This window comes from Exophiala xenobiotica, assembly GCF_000835505.1.
Source record: "Exophiala xenobiotica strain CBS 118157 unplaced genomic scaffold supercont1.4, whole genome shotgun sequence".
Classification (NCBI taxonomy): domain Eukaryota; kingdom Fungi; phylum Ascomycota; class Eurotiomycetes; order Chaetothyriales; family Herpotrichiellaceae; genus Exophiala; species Exophiala xenobiotica.
In genome coordinates this window covers 2,643,690-2,658,252 of record NW_013562491.1, presented here as the reverse complement: position 1 = coordinate 2,658,252, position 14,563 = coordinate 2,643,690, and the positions used below count along the sequence as shown (strand labels likewise).

Genomic DNA, 14,563 nt, shown 5'->3' with positions numbered 1-14,563 from the left:
CAGTCTTCCAAATAGTACTGGGACTTGTCTCAGGCTCCTACCATGCAAGCCCCTCCCTCGCAGGGAATACTTGTATGGACGTGTCCTGAGGCAGACATAAGTACCCTCAAACTTTCTTGGACTTTTTGCAACGGGTTCACGTGCCCGGTCCAGAAAGTCAGCTTGTGGCAGGGAAAGTTGTTTGAGGCAGAGATCAAAAGTCCTATGTAAACGCAGAAAAGGGTGGTCTGATGCAATCAGTTGGTCATTGATGTACCATCTATACGTCTTTTCATATTGTGTGCTGCAATAACTTTGCGCAGGTGGGAGGGATATCAAAAAATAAGAGGTTAGAATACAAAAAGAAGTCACACCCGGTTCACACCGCATTCCAAATGATGCCACCCGGCAATATCACCCGTGACCTTCCAAATCGATGCCGAATCATCTGGCGACTCGACCTCGAAATCTGGCGAGGGAATCTGCCTCTTCTGACTGCCCTCTTGGGGCTGCCCAAGCTCTATTGCGTACTCTCGTTCGAAAAAAAAGACCATCCAACACAAATTACCACGCCGCCACCAGAGCACCGAGGACGAGTAATCCAGCAGAGGCTTCCCTGGCCTTGACGGCAGCACCAGTAAACGTCGCGGGAGCAACAGCGACAGAGCTTGACGGAGGTACCGCGACAGACTCAACAGGGGGTGGAGCAGCGGCGGAGGCGACCGCAGTCTCGGTCGACGCGGGTGGTGGTGAGCCACCGAAGGTAAAGGTGTTGGCTACGGTCTCGGTTGCAGCTGGTGGAGGAACAAAGACGCTCGATGTGGCCGCGGCAGGGGCAGCAGCAGTGGGAGTCAGAACCTGTGCCATGGCGTTTTGGATGTACTTGTCGATAGTGTTGGGACTGCTGCTGTTCTGGTTGATGACCATGGCCATACCCTTTTGGCAGTGGTTGGTCTGACCACAATAGATCCAGATGGGCTTGGTATCGTTGACCAGGACATTGTACACCGGTGTAAAACTTTCGTTACCCGAGACTGGAACGAAGCCGGATTTCAAACCTGGGCGCGTCGGAGTTGTCAGGTTGCTAGCAACAGCCTTGCACGGTTCAGCAAAGCTGGATTCGGTGATGGTGTGGTTCTAGCAGACGTTAGCGGGAGCATGTCTTGGCCAAGCAAAGTTGTTTACCTTAGGATGGAACTGAAATTGTACTATCGAGCCGACTGGTGCTTCGATGTTGTTTGGGAAGTACTTCAAAGAACCGTTGGCGTCCGAGACGGAAACGACTTGGACAATGAGCTCGCCATTGCCTCCGGCCGGTGGTGCTTGGATGGGTTGACATCCTGCCGGGCAGGAAGCAGCGGCGCCCCAACTTCCACCGCTCATACCGCTACCGCCACTCCACGAGCTCGAGCCTGAGCTGCCACCGTAGCTGCTGCTGCTAGCACCACTGAATGTTGCGACGGCACTGGTCGCGAGCAGTGTCGAGAAGAGGAAAGTCTTGAGAGACATTTTTGAACTGGTAGATTATTGTTGATGGGAGATGGACGATTGTCTTGTGTGGATAGGATGCGACAACGAGCGACCGGCGCAAGCACGAACTGAATTTGAACTGCAGTGCGTCAAGCAGCAGAAGGAATGAACAGACCCGGTACGAGAACACGGAGCCAAAAAGGATGAAAGATTGAATGGATTGAGAAGAATCACCTCAGGGACAGAGCCGGCAACACAAGAGACATAAGTAGGCCATAAAGGCGGGCTGTGCCCATGTTCGTTTCCAGCATCTAAGATTATGGATCTGGATCTCGAGGATTATGGGACTCACCAAGTCTCGCTACCTGGTCAATTGACCCCTTGGGAGGTTGAAGACATTGTAAGAGAAGCGTCTCAGGGCATGGGGGTTGGACGAGCCGCGACAGGCGAGAAAGGCAGCGGAGAAAAGGCCAAGTAGGGCAAAGGCCACGGTTGAAGGGCGGACTGGGCGTCAAACGCCATGACAAGTAAACGGTGATGAGTGTCGCAGAGTGAGAGGCGACAGCGAAAGTCGAAGCGCTGGGATGTTTTGGATGGTGTTTGGAGGAGAAGAATCTGAAGCACCTCCTGTTTCCAATTGTTCACGCCTGCCGAATTGGGAAAGAGATGGTCTTGGCATCAGGCTGGGAAGCGAGGCATCGTGGAGGCGTCTACGAGGCTAGCCACTGGACTGTCACGACTGTTTGTCTCTGAGCAAACTCGCCTGTCGTCCCCAGACAGCGCTAAAAGGGATCTTGCACATCTTGCGACTCCGGACCTCAATCGGTCCTTGCTGTCGCTACAAAAGCTTGTCTCTTGCCGGACCACTGAGCTCTAGACCTGGCGCTGCCACTTGCTGGATACGTATCTCGGGTGTGGCATCTCCCGCGTTTCACACATAGCAAATCTTCATTGAGCTAGGGCGCAGCCACTCTGATAGTCTTGAAGAGGTGAGAGAATACTACGCGTCCGTAGTAGTGAGCCGGGAATGTCTTTGCCGAAAGTGATGGGGGGTTCAAATGGAGGTTTGCTGTAACTTGCCGAGGACTATGGTGCTGTTCCCCAAAGCAGCCTTGACCTAGTCACTGATGTGAATTTGAGATTTGTTGATTAGCTATTTGCTAGACTGTTACAGTCTGCTACCAGGTTCACTGGTGTTCTTCATGACTTCTTTGCCGTCGCTTCTCTGGGATATCCTTTATCAGCAGTCTGGTGACAAAACTACTCAGAACCGCCGTCGTCGCATTCGACATCTCTTAACAGCATGATAAAAGCACTCCATACACTTTTCGCCATCCATGAATGCCATCACTAAGATTCTCCCGAACTCCTTGCAATCGCGGACGATTGGTCGCCAACATGAACACCATCAGTCAAAATTCGTGGTTCAATTCTGCCATTGTCTGCCACAACAGCATCCTAAGTCATTGTGTAGCCGGAAGGAGTGGCAGCCATGAAATCCCATTGACCTGGCGGAAGGTTGCTTGCTTGTCGGGTTGGAGTGAAAGTTGGAGTGCCCTGAGTAGTATCTTGCATGTTGGTCAAAGCAGGATCGACGTCGTCTTCTGGCTTTCTCTTCTTTGGTCGACCACGTGGACGGCTGTTGTTTGGTGGATCCAAGACATACTCTTCCTTGAGCTGCATAGACACAGACGGGTCGTAGCCACGTTCGCGCGCAAGTCTTCTGAGACCAGCCAACACTTTAGGATCCATGCCCGTGATTTCCTGAATGCGCTCCGATGAAATGCTCGCCTCGCCCAGTGCCAAAGCTTGAATGCGCACAGCAGTAGAGTGTTCCTGCATCTTCAACACCTTTGGCGCCTTTGCTTCCGCCGACTTCTGAGTCCAGTCAGCCGTTCGGAAGAAAGCCGCTGGATCCGCCGCCTGACGCGTGATGCTTGTTTCAACGCCTTGCTCTTTCATCGCATCAAGGTATGCCTGACAGCCGAGGAGGTGAACGCGTTGGCGCGAGGTGTGCTGAGCCATTTCCCGGCCACAGTACTTGCATCGTACCTGGGCGAGCTTCTATAACGGACGTCAGCGAGGTGTAGGATGAATAGAGAATGAGGGTAGAATGACATGTACCTGGGTCCCAGTGGGATCTTGAGGGATAATGTCCCATGCTGAATGGGTTTCAGTATCCCCCGGCTTGTTCTTGTAACCTCCAGAGCCTGGGCCTCCCATCATGAAGAGTTGTACCGCACCGCAGGATGCCTTGTTGTAATGCGAAGGTCTTTTGACGGTCGATAAAGAAGATGACCAAAGTTGGCGGCGGGTGAAAGCGGTGGGAAGGTGTCATTACTCTGATTGTTTTCTAAAGACCACTAGCGTCTAACTAGTCCCATCTGAGAACAACAACAGCCTTGGCACTTCACCCCGACTCTGGTGCTTTGACAACCACCCAAGGTACGTGCTACTCACCCATTCTGCCTATTCCCGTCGAGAATGCATGGACAGAGAATTGGATTTACTGTTCTTTGAGAATATTTTCATAGACCACTTTCTCAAGTTCATCGTAGAGGGTTACGACAACTCCGTCCCCAGGTGGCAAGGTCTGTGTAAACAGCGTAGCTGCGATCCCCGTCTCCCTGTCGATCCACTTGAAGAAGAACACTGTTAGTACTCTTTCTTGTTCAATTTATACAACAGCCAGCATCACTCTGGATGACTTACCCAGTGGGGGTTAGTATATCCACTCCACATCATGCTCCCTTTACGACGCTTCCCGGCGACGTCTTCAAGGTTCACCATCCCCCCCAGCGCATAGTCTACAGGAAGTCCCCGCGGAAATTCTGTGCAGAACAAGTTATGAGACGGCCCGTCACAAAAGGCCTGCAGGGCTCCAGGATTTATGAGCTGCGGCCGGAATAGCTCCTTTATTGATTGGGGTTGCAAGATCCTCGGGTCGTTGCTCACGAGAGCCCCTAGCAACTTTGCATAGTCCTCAGCGGTCGTGTACAGTCCCGAGCCGCCACCGATTTGCTTAGGGGCCCGCGGACCAGGGTCGCTACCCGACCGGAAAGTGGCTTTTCCTGTTGAGCGATAGACAACTGACGCACGGCGACTGGCGAGCTGTGGATGTTGTGAGATCAGAAACGTCGAGGACGAGAGCCCCAAAGGTGTGAAGATATTATGCTGGCAGTATTCTTCCAGAGTGCTGCCGCTGAGAGTCTCGACGACGATTGCGGCCCAATCGGATCCTACGCCATACGTCCAGCTCGAGCCAGGCTCGAACTTAAGAGGGAACGTAAAGCCCTCGATAGTATTTGATTGCCAGTCGACGGAGCGACCGATAGATGCCGACCACTTCACCATGTCGGGGTCGAATTTGTCGTAGCAGAACCCGCTCGAATGCGTCAGCAGATTACTGCTCATTCAATTAGCCAGAGAGCTCGGCGGCATTGTCTTGACATCTCGTTCTCCAAGGGTCATGGCTAAACCCACCGAAGAGTAATAGGCTTGGTCTTCTTCACCAGAATTGCCTTCCCTTCATCATCGAACCCTTTCAAGATCTCCAGATTCGAAAGCTCTCGTACCACCTCTCCAACGTCGTCATCTAGTCCGATCATACCCCTCTCTACCAGCTGCATACTGCACACGGCTGTAACGAGCTTGGTCAAAGATGCCACGAAGCAGACCGAGTCTGTTGTGAAAGGTGCCGAGTTGTCATCAAGGCTCAGCTTTCCAAAAGCATTGGAGTACAGGGTCTGCCCTGAAGATGGAGTGGTGTTGTCAGCGGAGCCTGACCCAGAGAAGATCGACCTGTCGTTTCAGAAGCATACCATTGCCGTCTTTCACTATGAACCCAGCGGTGTGAAGGGATTTTGCAGAGCCTCCTTCGCTGTCGACGTATTTCCTCAAAATGTTATCGAGTAACTCGGCGTTCGGGGTCATCTTCTCATGCGGATTGTATTTCGAGTGTGACACAGAATCAAAATTAGTTAACATAAAACCCGTCAGGCTTTGCTTGCTTGCACGAGCTGTCTTAGTTTCTGTGCTTTATATTTAATTGTTCGAACTCGATGACACTCCCAATCCGCCGGTTCGTCCGCCGGCCGGCCGGATCTTTCTTTTTGAGTTGGGTCACATCCTAGTCGCTAACTCGCGTGAAGGTTGACGAAGGCCCGACAAAGCTGGCCTTCGTTCGTTTCCTCCCCGTAAGGGAATACTGACATAGTAGGACCGAGAAACCACTATCTGTTCTGTTCCTGCACATTGTAGCGGCGCAGCTCTTTCACTCAGGCAGCCAATCACAAATGTTCACGTGGAAGATTGTCACAGGGCGGCATCATCCTCGTCCGAAAGCAGGTTGACCCGCGTGCCGAGTATTCCTTGGCGCTGTTGAACGCGTTCCGGTTTGTTATGACCGAGTCGTCATTTTGGCGCACCATTAGAACATTGCTGTGAGGCTTTACGAATGGCATGGTGGCTATGGGAGCATCATCGCAAGCAGCGACGTCGCTACTGACTGAACATCTGCAGTATACGCCCCTGGTAAGTGGGACTCGTTTGCAGAATGGACAACACTAACAACTCCCCAGTCCCTGATCGACGACATCATCAATTCAGTCAACAACTTTGTCTACCAGGGTGTTGGAAGTCTGGAAACCGGTCTCCTATCGACACCGCCGGAAAAGCTGGGTTTCAAGGCTGTCCAAGACACACGCACAGATGTTCATAGTGCAGGAGAGGTCGAGTTTCCAGAGGCAAAGCATGAGATTGAGGAGGGCCTACACAAACTCGAAACATTGTTGAACTCCACCGTGGACAAGAACTTTGACAAATTCGAGATCTACGTGCTGCGAAACATCCTGTCTGTGCCTGCGGACCTCGTCAACTGGGTGCGCCTTAGCCACTACAATGTGAGCCCGGACTTGAGGATGGGAGTTGTGCTTGGCTAACAGTACAGGACATATCATACCCTCCTCCCGAACATGCCACCACTGTCGAGGACGTACAGCTACTCAGGCGCAAGTTAGCGGCTTCCCGAACGCTATCCAAGAAACTCCAGGAAGAACACAACCGCAACGAGGCAATGTTAAGTCAACTACGTGGGCTTGTCGGTGGTGCGCAACAAGAAGCAAACAACCTATCTTTCCTGATGAATGGTTTAGCTGCGCAGTCTCTGAAGGTCACGGAAAATCCAGATCAGCAGCCACTGACCACCAACACCAAATTTGCAGTGTCACAGCTACCTGCCCTTCGATCTCTCCTCGCCGAACTTCGACCCAAATTGGCAGCACTGAAAGCTTCTGACAAGGACGCGAGGTTGAACAGCGCAAAAGAGGAAATCAAAGAAGAGCGGCGTGGCTACATCGAACAACGGACATGGTCACGGCTCGAGCGCAATGGTATGGAACCAGCAGAAAACTTCAACCTTCTGTCTGATAGGCGAATCGACGCAGAGGAGGTGCAAGCCCTCGAAAAGGTGGCGTCGGTATTTGATCAGACCTGAAGACGGTGACTGGGACCGCATATATCCTGGATCCGCATTTTCGGTTCCAGGAACCGTGAACGACTACCCCGCAGGTGGGAAGAGTCTCAGATCTCGCACTCCCAGGCACAAGACTGGTTTGCGTGACACAGATATTGCTCCGAAGTCCTAAACCCACTGCGGAAAATACTTCTTTTGGAAGGCATGAACAAGTTGATTCACCAACAACGCAAGATGTTATGCATGAAGTTGGGGTCACGGGCTCGTCGAGGGCGGGGACAGCATGTCGAAAACAGCATTCTAACACAGTCCAAGACCAAGCGTGGTAATGGTCTGATTCTTTTATGGACTAATGCGGGACAACAGCATCATCCATTCTGCTGCCAGTGTAACCATTTTGAGGATGGTTGACGCGTATAGTTGCCGGAAAGGTGGCTCCCTGGAAGGAAGAGGTTCTCATCTGACCGAACTTGCTCATCCGCACGAGAGACCCAGATGAAACCGACTTAGTGTCTTTGCATAGGAAAGCAGGAAAGTAGCATTCTTTCCGCCAGATGATACTGAGGAGTTGGTCGACTGGGGATCTGAATTCCGATGGAGGGACAGATAAGCCAATCCCGAGCACAAGATACTGACGAGGATATCGATCTGCAGGAGGTCCAATCGCAAAGCGAGACGATGCCTCCTCGATCAAAGATGGTCGTGATGGTGGAATTGGCTGGCAAATGGATGGCAGCTTGGAGGAGGGCCACTGGAGGGCTAGCCTTGGACGAGCAGGAGGGATAGGCGAACCAAGGTGTTGATCGGCAACAAGCTCGAAATCCGTGCAGGAGGACTTGCAGGTTGCAGGGTTTCCTGCATGCTCGCATTCGGGCTTCCACCAAAAATAGAGAAGCCGGCCTGCTCAATCCCTCAGACCAATAACATGGCAGTATCATGCCAAGCAGAGAGGACAATAGCCGCTGGTCACTTCATCTCTCTCTGATTCCCTTCTCTCTCTATCTCTCTTGTACACTTGTAGCCGCCAGTAATTCCCAACAGGCGTCTTTCTGTACCTATCATGATTTGCCATGTGCCTGACTTGAAACAGCCCATCATTGTCAGCATATTCCTTCGAAGGGGTCCAGCGCTTCTACACCAATGCTGATGTCAGGCCTCGTCGGGCTAAGGAGGTAGGCAAAGCAATATCTAAGAAGAGTCCATGAACATATGTACTGTCTGGAGTAACAAGATCCTGGCCTCGTCTTCTGACTTTCTCCTTGCGTTTTTGGTTTCACTTTTCATACCCGTTTCTTGCCTTCAATCTTCGGCCTGGTTTGCCTCCTACTAGTTACCACACTCACTCTCAGTTTACGAACAATCGTTCCTTGATATCAGTTGTTTACTCGCAAGGGTTGCAAACATTATGTCCAACTCTCGCCCTACTTCTTCCGAGCGCCGTCCTGGTTCGAGCAGCGCTAGATCGCGGTCGAGCACCAGGAAACAGCTGGAACCCCCGACGCCCTATGAGACTACAGCCTTCATGGTCAATGCCTCGCCTCTGCTGACCTCCTCTCTTCATTCGCGCAACTCGGCGACTTCGACACAAGAATCCGGATACCTGACAAAAGCACATTTACTCCGGTGGACTCGCTTCGGACTGGCATTCTTGGTCATTGCGAGCAGCACCGCTGCACTCGGATGCGCAGGGCATGTCTTGGATCGCTATAACGAGACACGTTTCGGCAGGGAGTACTCGTTGCCACTCTGGCCTCGTAACGTCGACGTCAAACCGACACTGACGATCCTCATCCCTGCTGCTATACTCATAGCGGTCAATCTGGGATACCTGGTCTTCTCGCTTATCCCAACGGTATGTCTAACCTGGCCGTTCTGGTGAGACTGCAGGAATATCACGCTGATACTGATATATTGTTGCAGCCGTACTCCCGCACATTGATGTATAATATTGTCTTTGTGGGGGCCTCTTTTGTTGGGCTCGTCCTGTGCCTGTTTGCCATCCCCTTCAACACGGCACTCACCACTCCTTCTGAGCATCATGCGAGAGAGTCGCTTCAATCATGGACGTGCAAATTCTCGGACGGTGCATCGAAGTTCACCTCGGACGCCAAGTCGTTGCAGATCCCCGTGTACTTGTCCGATGGCGTGCCTGTCCCTGCGGGCTTCGAGAGACTTTGCATGGAAAGCCAGGTCGCTGTCGGGTTCATGGTTGCGGTGTTGGTTTTGGAGCTTGTCAGCTGCGCCGTAGGTGGCGCTGGTATTCTACTCGAGAATAAGATGGCCAAGGCGAGGAAGGCTAGGTATGCGGGTCATGAGAAGGGCGACGGCGTCTCTTGAAATGAGCTTGACACCAGCATCGCGAGGATGGAGGCCCCGAGGTAACCTAGATGCAAGGGTTGGGCCTCGTATCAGCACAGCAGCGGCACGCATGTAATCCTACCAGAGACGGCACGGCAGAGATCGTCAAGTAGCAACGTACAAATCTCCCTGGTTGGTACGGGAGTATGGTTCATCGGTATGGGAGACAGGGAAAATAAAGCGGAGTTCGAGCTGAAGGTTATGGCGAACAAACGGTTTTCGTGTGCAAATGCTTAGTACCTAGTTTTCTCTGAGTCCTACACCCAGCTTCCGTTATCAACGCAAAACGACTGCATTGACATACCCACTCGCTGTGCTTGCTGTGCTCTGTCTCCTGCAAACTCAAGAACTATAGCAGCCCTCATATGGGCCAACACCTACCATGTTTGTTAATGGACGGAGTTAAATCTGGTCTATCGACCGTTTACCCACGGCTTCTGGGAGATTGTTTCTGGCGAAAATGTGAAGGTTGACCTAATAAAACAATCCCTCTTCAGTCCGCCCAGGGAGGACGGCACGTATAGGTCAGATTCGAAGTGACAATCCGGATTGCTCCTGTGGATGCTGTGTGTCAGAGTTCTATCGTTCGGCGGCCGTCGGACATGGGCTGCCGGCCAGCTGCTCAATGATACATGCACAAGTCAGGACTTACCTCACATCAAGGGAGCTAGGAACATAAGGGCAACACCCGATCAAATGTACTGGTGGTGCCTGCAGAGCATTATCCAGGAATTTTCGCCTTGTTCGATGGTAGGCCGCGGAGCTCTATCCGGGCCACAGGCCATGTGAAGGCCCTGCGAGGATGACATTCGTTACAACTGGTCTCCACCAGTTATGTGCATGCCTCGATTGCTCTGAACGACGGCTGTCGCGGTCTCTGAGCTGCAGACATCATCTGGGTGTGTAGGGCCTGTCGCAACGGAATGGCATCTTGGAAACATTCGCCGGCGGCTTTGCATATCTGCCCTTCTGCCTCAAACAGAAGTACATTATTATTGTCCCGGATAGGCTGCATTTTGCCACAGCGTTCTGACGTCCACGGCAAAACACACCTTTGTCGGAGGGCGGCCCAACCTAGATATCAAAGGAGCTGTCTTGACGTCGAATGTGGTGATTGCTGTAGCACGCAGCGTCCGTCGACGGAATTGGTGGAGATTGATGGGTGACGTGTATAATGTCGTTGTGCTCCAACTTGATGGTGTCCTGTCAGGCCAAGATTGACAGTCGCGGACGCGGAGTTGTGGACGTTTTCTCAGGTGGAGTGACCACGCGTACTAACAACGACGCATGGTTCTGTCAAGAAGAGACGTGCTTGACTTCTGCCGAAATGGAATGAGAAGTTTGTTGTATGAGAAATCAGCCGCATGCTTGAAGCTCTGTTGCTGAGAAAGTCGCTGCCCTCTTCATCAACATGGAAGACATGGAGTCTTGCCTGATAGGTATTGGAGCCTGCGTCGTCATTTGAAACTGATATTTTTCTGTATCTCTAGCTTCGTGCTGGCGGTTTGCCCGTAAAAACATGTCTTTTCACGGCTGTGACGTGGTGAGTTTCATGAATACCACCTCAGCAGTCATCTCAGGTATCAAGTACCGGTATGCCACACTGCCTTGGGGGACGCAGCTGCCAAAGTCAAGACCAAGTGGTCAACGGTTGCATGACATGTTGCTGGGTCAAGGACGGGAAGGAACGCGAGTAGAAGCTTGTTTGCAGCCAGATCAAGGTGGATTGGAAGGAAAGAAACAGTGACACTAACCTTTGTGCCTCTGGAACAGCTACTTCGTTAGCCTCTTAAACGGCCTTGCATTGATTCGTGCTATCAGAACATCGAGACAGTTGTTATTCTGCTTCACGTATCCCACGCTCTCCTTAACTGTGCAGGTTGCATAGCTGGCGTTGGCCTGAAACTGGAGAACCGTCTTGTCTGCAGGTTTAGGTGGCTGCAGGCTGCAGGAGACCCAGGAGTGCTTAAGTGAGGTTGATTTGGCTGCAGAAGGCTAGCCTGCCTTGCTGCAAGTTTTCCCTCCACCACGAGGTGCTATCCGAGCTAAGATCTTGACATTTCCATCGAATAGGATCAAGTGACGTTCTTATCTCAGAAGAGACCTGCATTGAACATGTGAATGTGCATTTGAGCCAATGATTCTCGACCCTGCGAGCAAGGGACCGCATGCCCAGCCAGGTGCTTCTTAGCAGAACGAGGCTTCTCAACTATGTATGTTGATTTTCTCACCGTTCTACGGAGTAGTTTACGAGGTTTGGACTAGAGCTGCAGCAAGCTCGACGGACCGGCAAGTGCATTAGGAGATCAACTGACCATTGTCGTGGCCTGTATCTGTGACGTGCAATGGAATGCTGTGATAGCGGCTGCGAAATCTGTATGAGCCCAGCCACTACGGCCAGTTTGATCCGATAAATGACCTCAGGTGGAAAACTGGTTTGTTCCATGTATTCTTCCAAGTTCCAGCGGAGATATTAGAATTAGTATTGCAGAGCTGGGACCAACAATATTGAAGATCATGGAGCGAGGCTGGGGTTCGACTATTTATTCGCCGGTCGAGGTCCGAGCTCAGCAGTAGTCAAGTGATCACTGTCAGCCTCACTGGCAGCGGCAACTATTGCTGACCGCCACGAGGAGCTGCAGCAATGGCGTCCTAGATGGAGCTGCTCAGAAGCATTGCGCCATGGGAACTGCAAGAAGCAGGAGAAGGTGCCCAGTCACACCAAGGCGATGTTTCTGCATCCGACTCAGTCTGACGTTCCCTTGAGTACGGAACGCCCTTGTTGATACGAAGTCCGCTGAAAGTAGCGAGCCAACATCGTCTGGTTTGTTCCTTGCAGACGCAAGCCTCCTCTTGATGCTACTCGGAGCCACCTCAACCCATACACGTTTCTGGTGGAATTCGGCAACGTAAGTCCTGACGCGGCAAAACCACGTTTCCTATGGGATGGGAGTGGAATTGTCAACGTGTGTTGCAGACGAGAAGGGCGCGCTTGGCCAACGACGTTATTCTCTCCACATTGGGCTTCCTGCATTCTCACTTAACCTAGGTTGGGAGGCCGGCACACATTACATAGTATGTGGAGAGCTGGCCAGGTAAGAGTTTGCAGTTCCTGGCTTCTCAACAGCGAGCAAGAGTACATTGCGGGATCAGGCTGACCCGCATCGGCGCTTGAGGATTGAATGTTCTCTTGCAAGTGACCTCAAGTATGCGTGCCTGGCATGTTCGAATTGGCGACATCCCTGCAAGGCCAACACGAGCTTTCAGAAGAGCTCGACAACGCGAAGACTCGAGTCGACAAAATCAATCTCACCCGCATACATGGCACGTTCACGGTGTATGTTGCGGGGATGATCTGGTTTGAACCATTCGAGATTGATGTCACCATGAAACACAATCTTGTGCTGATCCGGGCTGACATCCATGCTGCCTGGAGCATGCAGCGTGAAGCCAGAGACACTGTCGCCAGTCTTGAGCAACGTACGATTGCCCCAGGTCTGTTGCTCCTTCTTAAGGGCTTTCCAATCACATCCGAGAATGCCAGTGTGGGTATCGATGCCGACGGCACAGCTCACGAAATCAACGCGGTAATTGAGTTCTGCATAGCATTGCGCATTGTAAAGTAGGTAGTAGGTTGACTCTTGGAAGACCAAGGATGGTCGTTCGACGTTTGGCCCATCTTGTTTGAGGTCGCCAATGTTGGAAAAGAGATATATGGGGTCGCCAATCGGTGTGACGAGATCAGTTGCCTTCAACAATTGCAGGTGCAAAGGAGTAGGCACAACAGGGTCTTTGGTGTTCCCGCAAGCCCCGCCGTGGCCGAGGGTATTCCCATCAGTCTTGTAAACGAGATAGTTTTGACCATTGACGGGGTCACGAAAAAGGTTCGGGTCAATATTACCGCCGCCAGGAAGGTCGCATACAAGCGTAGTGTCCAAGGGCGTGTAAGGACCCGTCACGTTGGGTGATATCGCAACTCCTATACAATGCTTTCTGGGATGCGACTTTGTCAGGGCGGCAAAATACATGACCCAACTTCCATCGGGCCGTGGATTCACGTCGGGTGCCCAGACCCCGGCATGAGGGTGTTCACGCGCCCATGCGGGTAGCACGGGAAGAGCGTCGTAGCCATCGTGGAGTTTCCATTGCTTGAAATCCGGGGACGAAGCCAGTTGGATGTTGATCGTCTCGGTCTGCGTGCTGAAGGCATACCAAGTGCCGTCGTCTGCTAGGGCAAGACAAGGATCCGGGAAATTTGTCGAGATGGCCGCCCCATGTACATCGGTTGCAAGTATTGATTGGAGCAAGACTGCAAGGCTCAGGCAGCCCGCGACAAAGGCTGTACGAGCCATTGTTACGGCAGGCCACTTGTACCCAGGATGAGGAAACCGAAATGGCGTAAGAGAGATCTCGAGTTGAACGATCATGGATGGGCAGTTATTCGAATAATGGATACACAGCACACGGGAAGGGCGGGTGTCTAGATTTTTCTCGAATGGATACCATGGTATACGGCGCAAGCCTCAATCGCCATAACGCAGCTGAGGCCCCAGTTTGATTGTACTGTGTAATGCCCGTGTTACGGTACACGAACTGCCACGCGAGATCAGCCCTTGAGCAATTCAATACCGGCCTGATACACTGCATCAGGATTCCTCCGAGCAGCCTTGGCACGTGATAGCGAGAACCGGGATGGCTTAGGCGTGTGGAGCTGGTCAGGGGAGACGTGTCTCACTAGGGGCACCACACGAGGAAAGTTCTCTTCTCTTTTCCCTCTCCATCTGGTTTTTCTTGTTTTTCGCGCATCTATTCTTAGGCGAAGAAACCACCGTCGACCACCATGGAACGTTCCAACCGAAACACTGGGTTTGTGTCTGCAACGGGCCGGAGAAGAAGATACCAACAAACGTCATGCAATATCAATATTAGCGAGCTCATCTCATCTGATGTCCCGACCAGGACAGCCGGTGATCTGATCGTCTCCAGCCTTCACCCAATGTTTGTTTACATGGCTCAATTCCCTGCTTTTACGCGCGCTTTAGCAGGGTTGGGGGTTGGCTGGTGGCATGCGTTGAACCAGGGCTGGACACGCCGGATCAGGCTTGCAGCTGGAGAAAGAAGGCTTTGGATTCGTTGCTTGACACCACTAAGACTCCTTGGTGGGTGTCAAGCTTCCTTTTCAAGGAGACAGGGCACGAACCAGATCTCAGGTAAGCCCGGTGGGAGCTGGGGTCAGCCACCGCAACGGCCACGCCGTCGCTTCTGATTGCTTGCGCCACTCCA

At 52.2% G+C, this 14,563-nt stretch overlaps 7 protein-coding genes across 7 annotated transcripts; 2 read left to right on the top strand and 5 right to left on the bottom strand.

The window, feature by feature from the left end:
- Positions 1-264: 264 nt before the first annotated feature.
- PV05_07217 (uncharacterized protein) lies at positions 265-1,756 on the bottom strand. Its single transcript, XM_013460016.1, has 2 exons — positions 1,165-1,756; positions 265-1,116 (listed from the first exon to the last, which is right to left on the bottom strand). The coding sequence occupies exons 1-2, from the start codon at positions 1,486-1,488 to the stop codon at positions 544-546; spliced, it is 897 nt and encodes a 298-aa protein (XP_013315470.1). The 5' UTR covers positions 1,489-1,756; the 3' UTR covers positions 265-543.
- An 821-nt stretch (positions 1,757-2,577) lies between these two features.
- On the bottom strand, positions 2,578-3,753 carry PV05_07216 (uncharacterized protein). The gene is made up of 2 exons (XM_013460015.1): positions 3,574-3,753; positions 2,578-3,513 (listed from the first exon to the last, which is right to left on the bottom strand). Exons 1-2 carry the CDS (start codon positions 3,673-3,675, stop codon positions 2,908-2,910), a joined length of 708 nt encoding a protein of 235 aa, XP_013315469.1. The 5' UTR covers positions 3,676-3,753; the 3' UTR covers positions 2,578-2,907.
- Positions 3,754-3,955: 202 nt separating this feature from the next.
- Positions 3,956-4,863, bottom strand: PV05_07215 (uncharacterized protein; the record flags this gene model as incomplete). Its single annotated transcript, XM_013460014.1, has 2 exons — positions 3,956-4,087; positions 4,162-4,863. 2 exons carry the CDS (start codon positions 4,861-4,863, stop codon positions 3,956-3,958), a joined length of 834 nt encoding a protein of 277 aa, XP_013315468.1.
- Positions 4,864-4,922: 59 nt separating this feature from the next.
- PV05_07214 (uncharacterized protein) lies at positions 4,923-5,382 on the bottom strand (the record flags this gene model as incomplete). The annotated part of the gene is made up of 2 exons (XM_013460013.1): positions 4,923-5,200; positions 5,271-5,382. 2 exons carry the CDS (start codon positions 5,380-5,382, stop codon positions 4,923-4,925), a joined length of 390 nt encoding a protein of 129 aa, XP_013315467.1.
- A 490-nt stretch (positions 5,383-5,872) lies between these two features.
- PV05_07213 (uncharacterized protein) lies at positions 5,873-7,908 on the top strand. The gene is made up of 3 exons (XM_013460012.1): positions 5,873-5,982; positions 6,030-6,350; positions 6,398-7,908. Exons 1-3 carry the CDS (start codon positions 5,911-5,913, stop codon positions 6,941-6,943), a joined length of 939 nt encoding a protein of 312 aa, XP_013315466.1. The 5' UTR covers positions 5,873-5,910; the 3' UTR covers positions 6,944-7,908.
- A 230-nt stretch (positions 7,909-8,138) lies between these two features.
- On the top strand, positions 8,139-9,571 carry PV05_07212 (uncharacterized protein). The gene is made up of 2 exons (XM_013460011.1): positions 8,139-8,774; positions 8,843-9,571. Exons 1-2 carry the CDS (start codon positions 8,328-8,330, stop codon positions 9,257-9,259), a joined length of 864 nt encoding a protein of 287 aa, XP_013315465.1. The 5' UTR covers positions 8,139-8,327; the 3' UTR covers positions 9,260-9,571.
- Positions 9,572-10,834: 1,263 nt separating this feature from the next.
- On the bottom strand, positions 10,835-13,719 carry PV05_07211 (uncharacterized protein). Its single transcript, XM_013460010.1, has one exon. The coding sequence runs from the start codon at positions 13,705-13,707 to the stop codon at positions 12,544-12,546; it is 1,164 nt and encodes a 387-aa protein (XP_013315464.1). The 5' UTR covers positions 13,708-13,719; the 3' UTR covers positions 10,835-12,543.
- Between the last annotated feature and the right edge of the window lie 844 nt (positions 13,720-14,563).

Bases quoted from the DNA above. Each gene is read 5' to 3' on its own strand.
- PV05_07217 (XM_013460016.1), bottom strand. From the start codon at position 1,488: ATGTCTCTCAAGACTTTCCTCTTCTCGACACTGCTCGCGACCAGTGCC. The intron at 1,117-1,164 runs GTAAACAACTTT...AACGTCTGCTAG, and splicing joins AATTTCAGTTCCATCCTAAG to AACCACACCATCACCGAATC.
- PV05_07216 (XM_013460015.1), bottom strand. From the start codon at position 3,675: ATGATGGGAGGCCCAGGCTCTGGAGGTTACAAGAACAAGCCGGGGGAT. The intron at 3,514-3,573 runs GTACATGTCATT...CGTCCGTTATAG, and splicing joins AAGATCCCACTGGGACCCAG to AAGCTCGCCCAGGTACGATG.
- PV05_07213 (XM_013460012.1), top strand. From the start codon at position 5,911: ATGGTGGCTATGGGAGCATCATCGCAAGCAGCGACGTCGCTACTGACT. The intron at 5,983-6,029 runs GTAAGTGGGACT...ACAACTCCCCAG, and splicing joins ATCTGCAGTATACGCCCCTG to TCCCTGATCGACGACATCAT. The intron at 6,351-6,397 runs GTGAGCCCGGAC...CTAACAGTACAG, and splicing joins TGCGCCTTAGCCACTACAAT to GACATATCATACCCTCCTCC.
- PV05_07212 (XM_013460011.1), top strand. From the start codon at position 8,328: ATGTCCAACTCTCGCCCTACTTCTTCCGAGCGCCGTCCTGGTTCGAGC. The intron at 8,775-8,842 runs GTATGTCTAACC...ATATTGTTGCAG, and splicing joins TCTTCTCGCTTATCCCAACG to CCGTACTCCCGCACATTGAT.
- PV05_07211 (XM_013460010.1), bottom strand. From the start codon at position 13,707: ATGATCGTTCAACTCGAGATCTCTCTTACGCCATTTCGGTTTCCTCAT.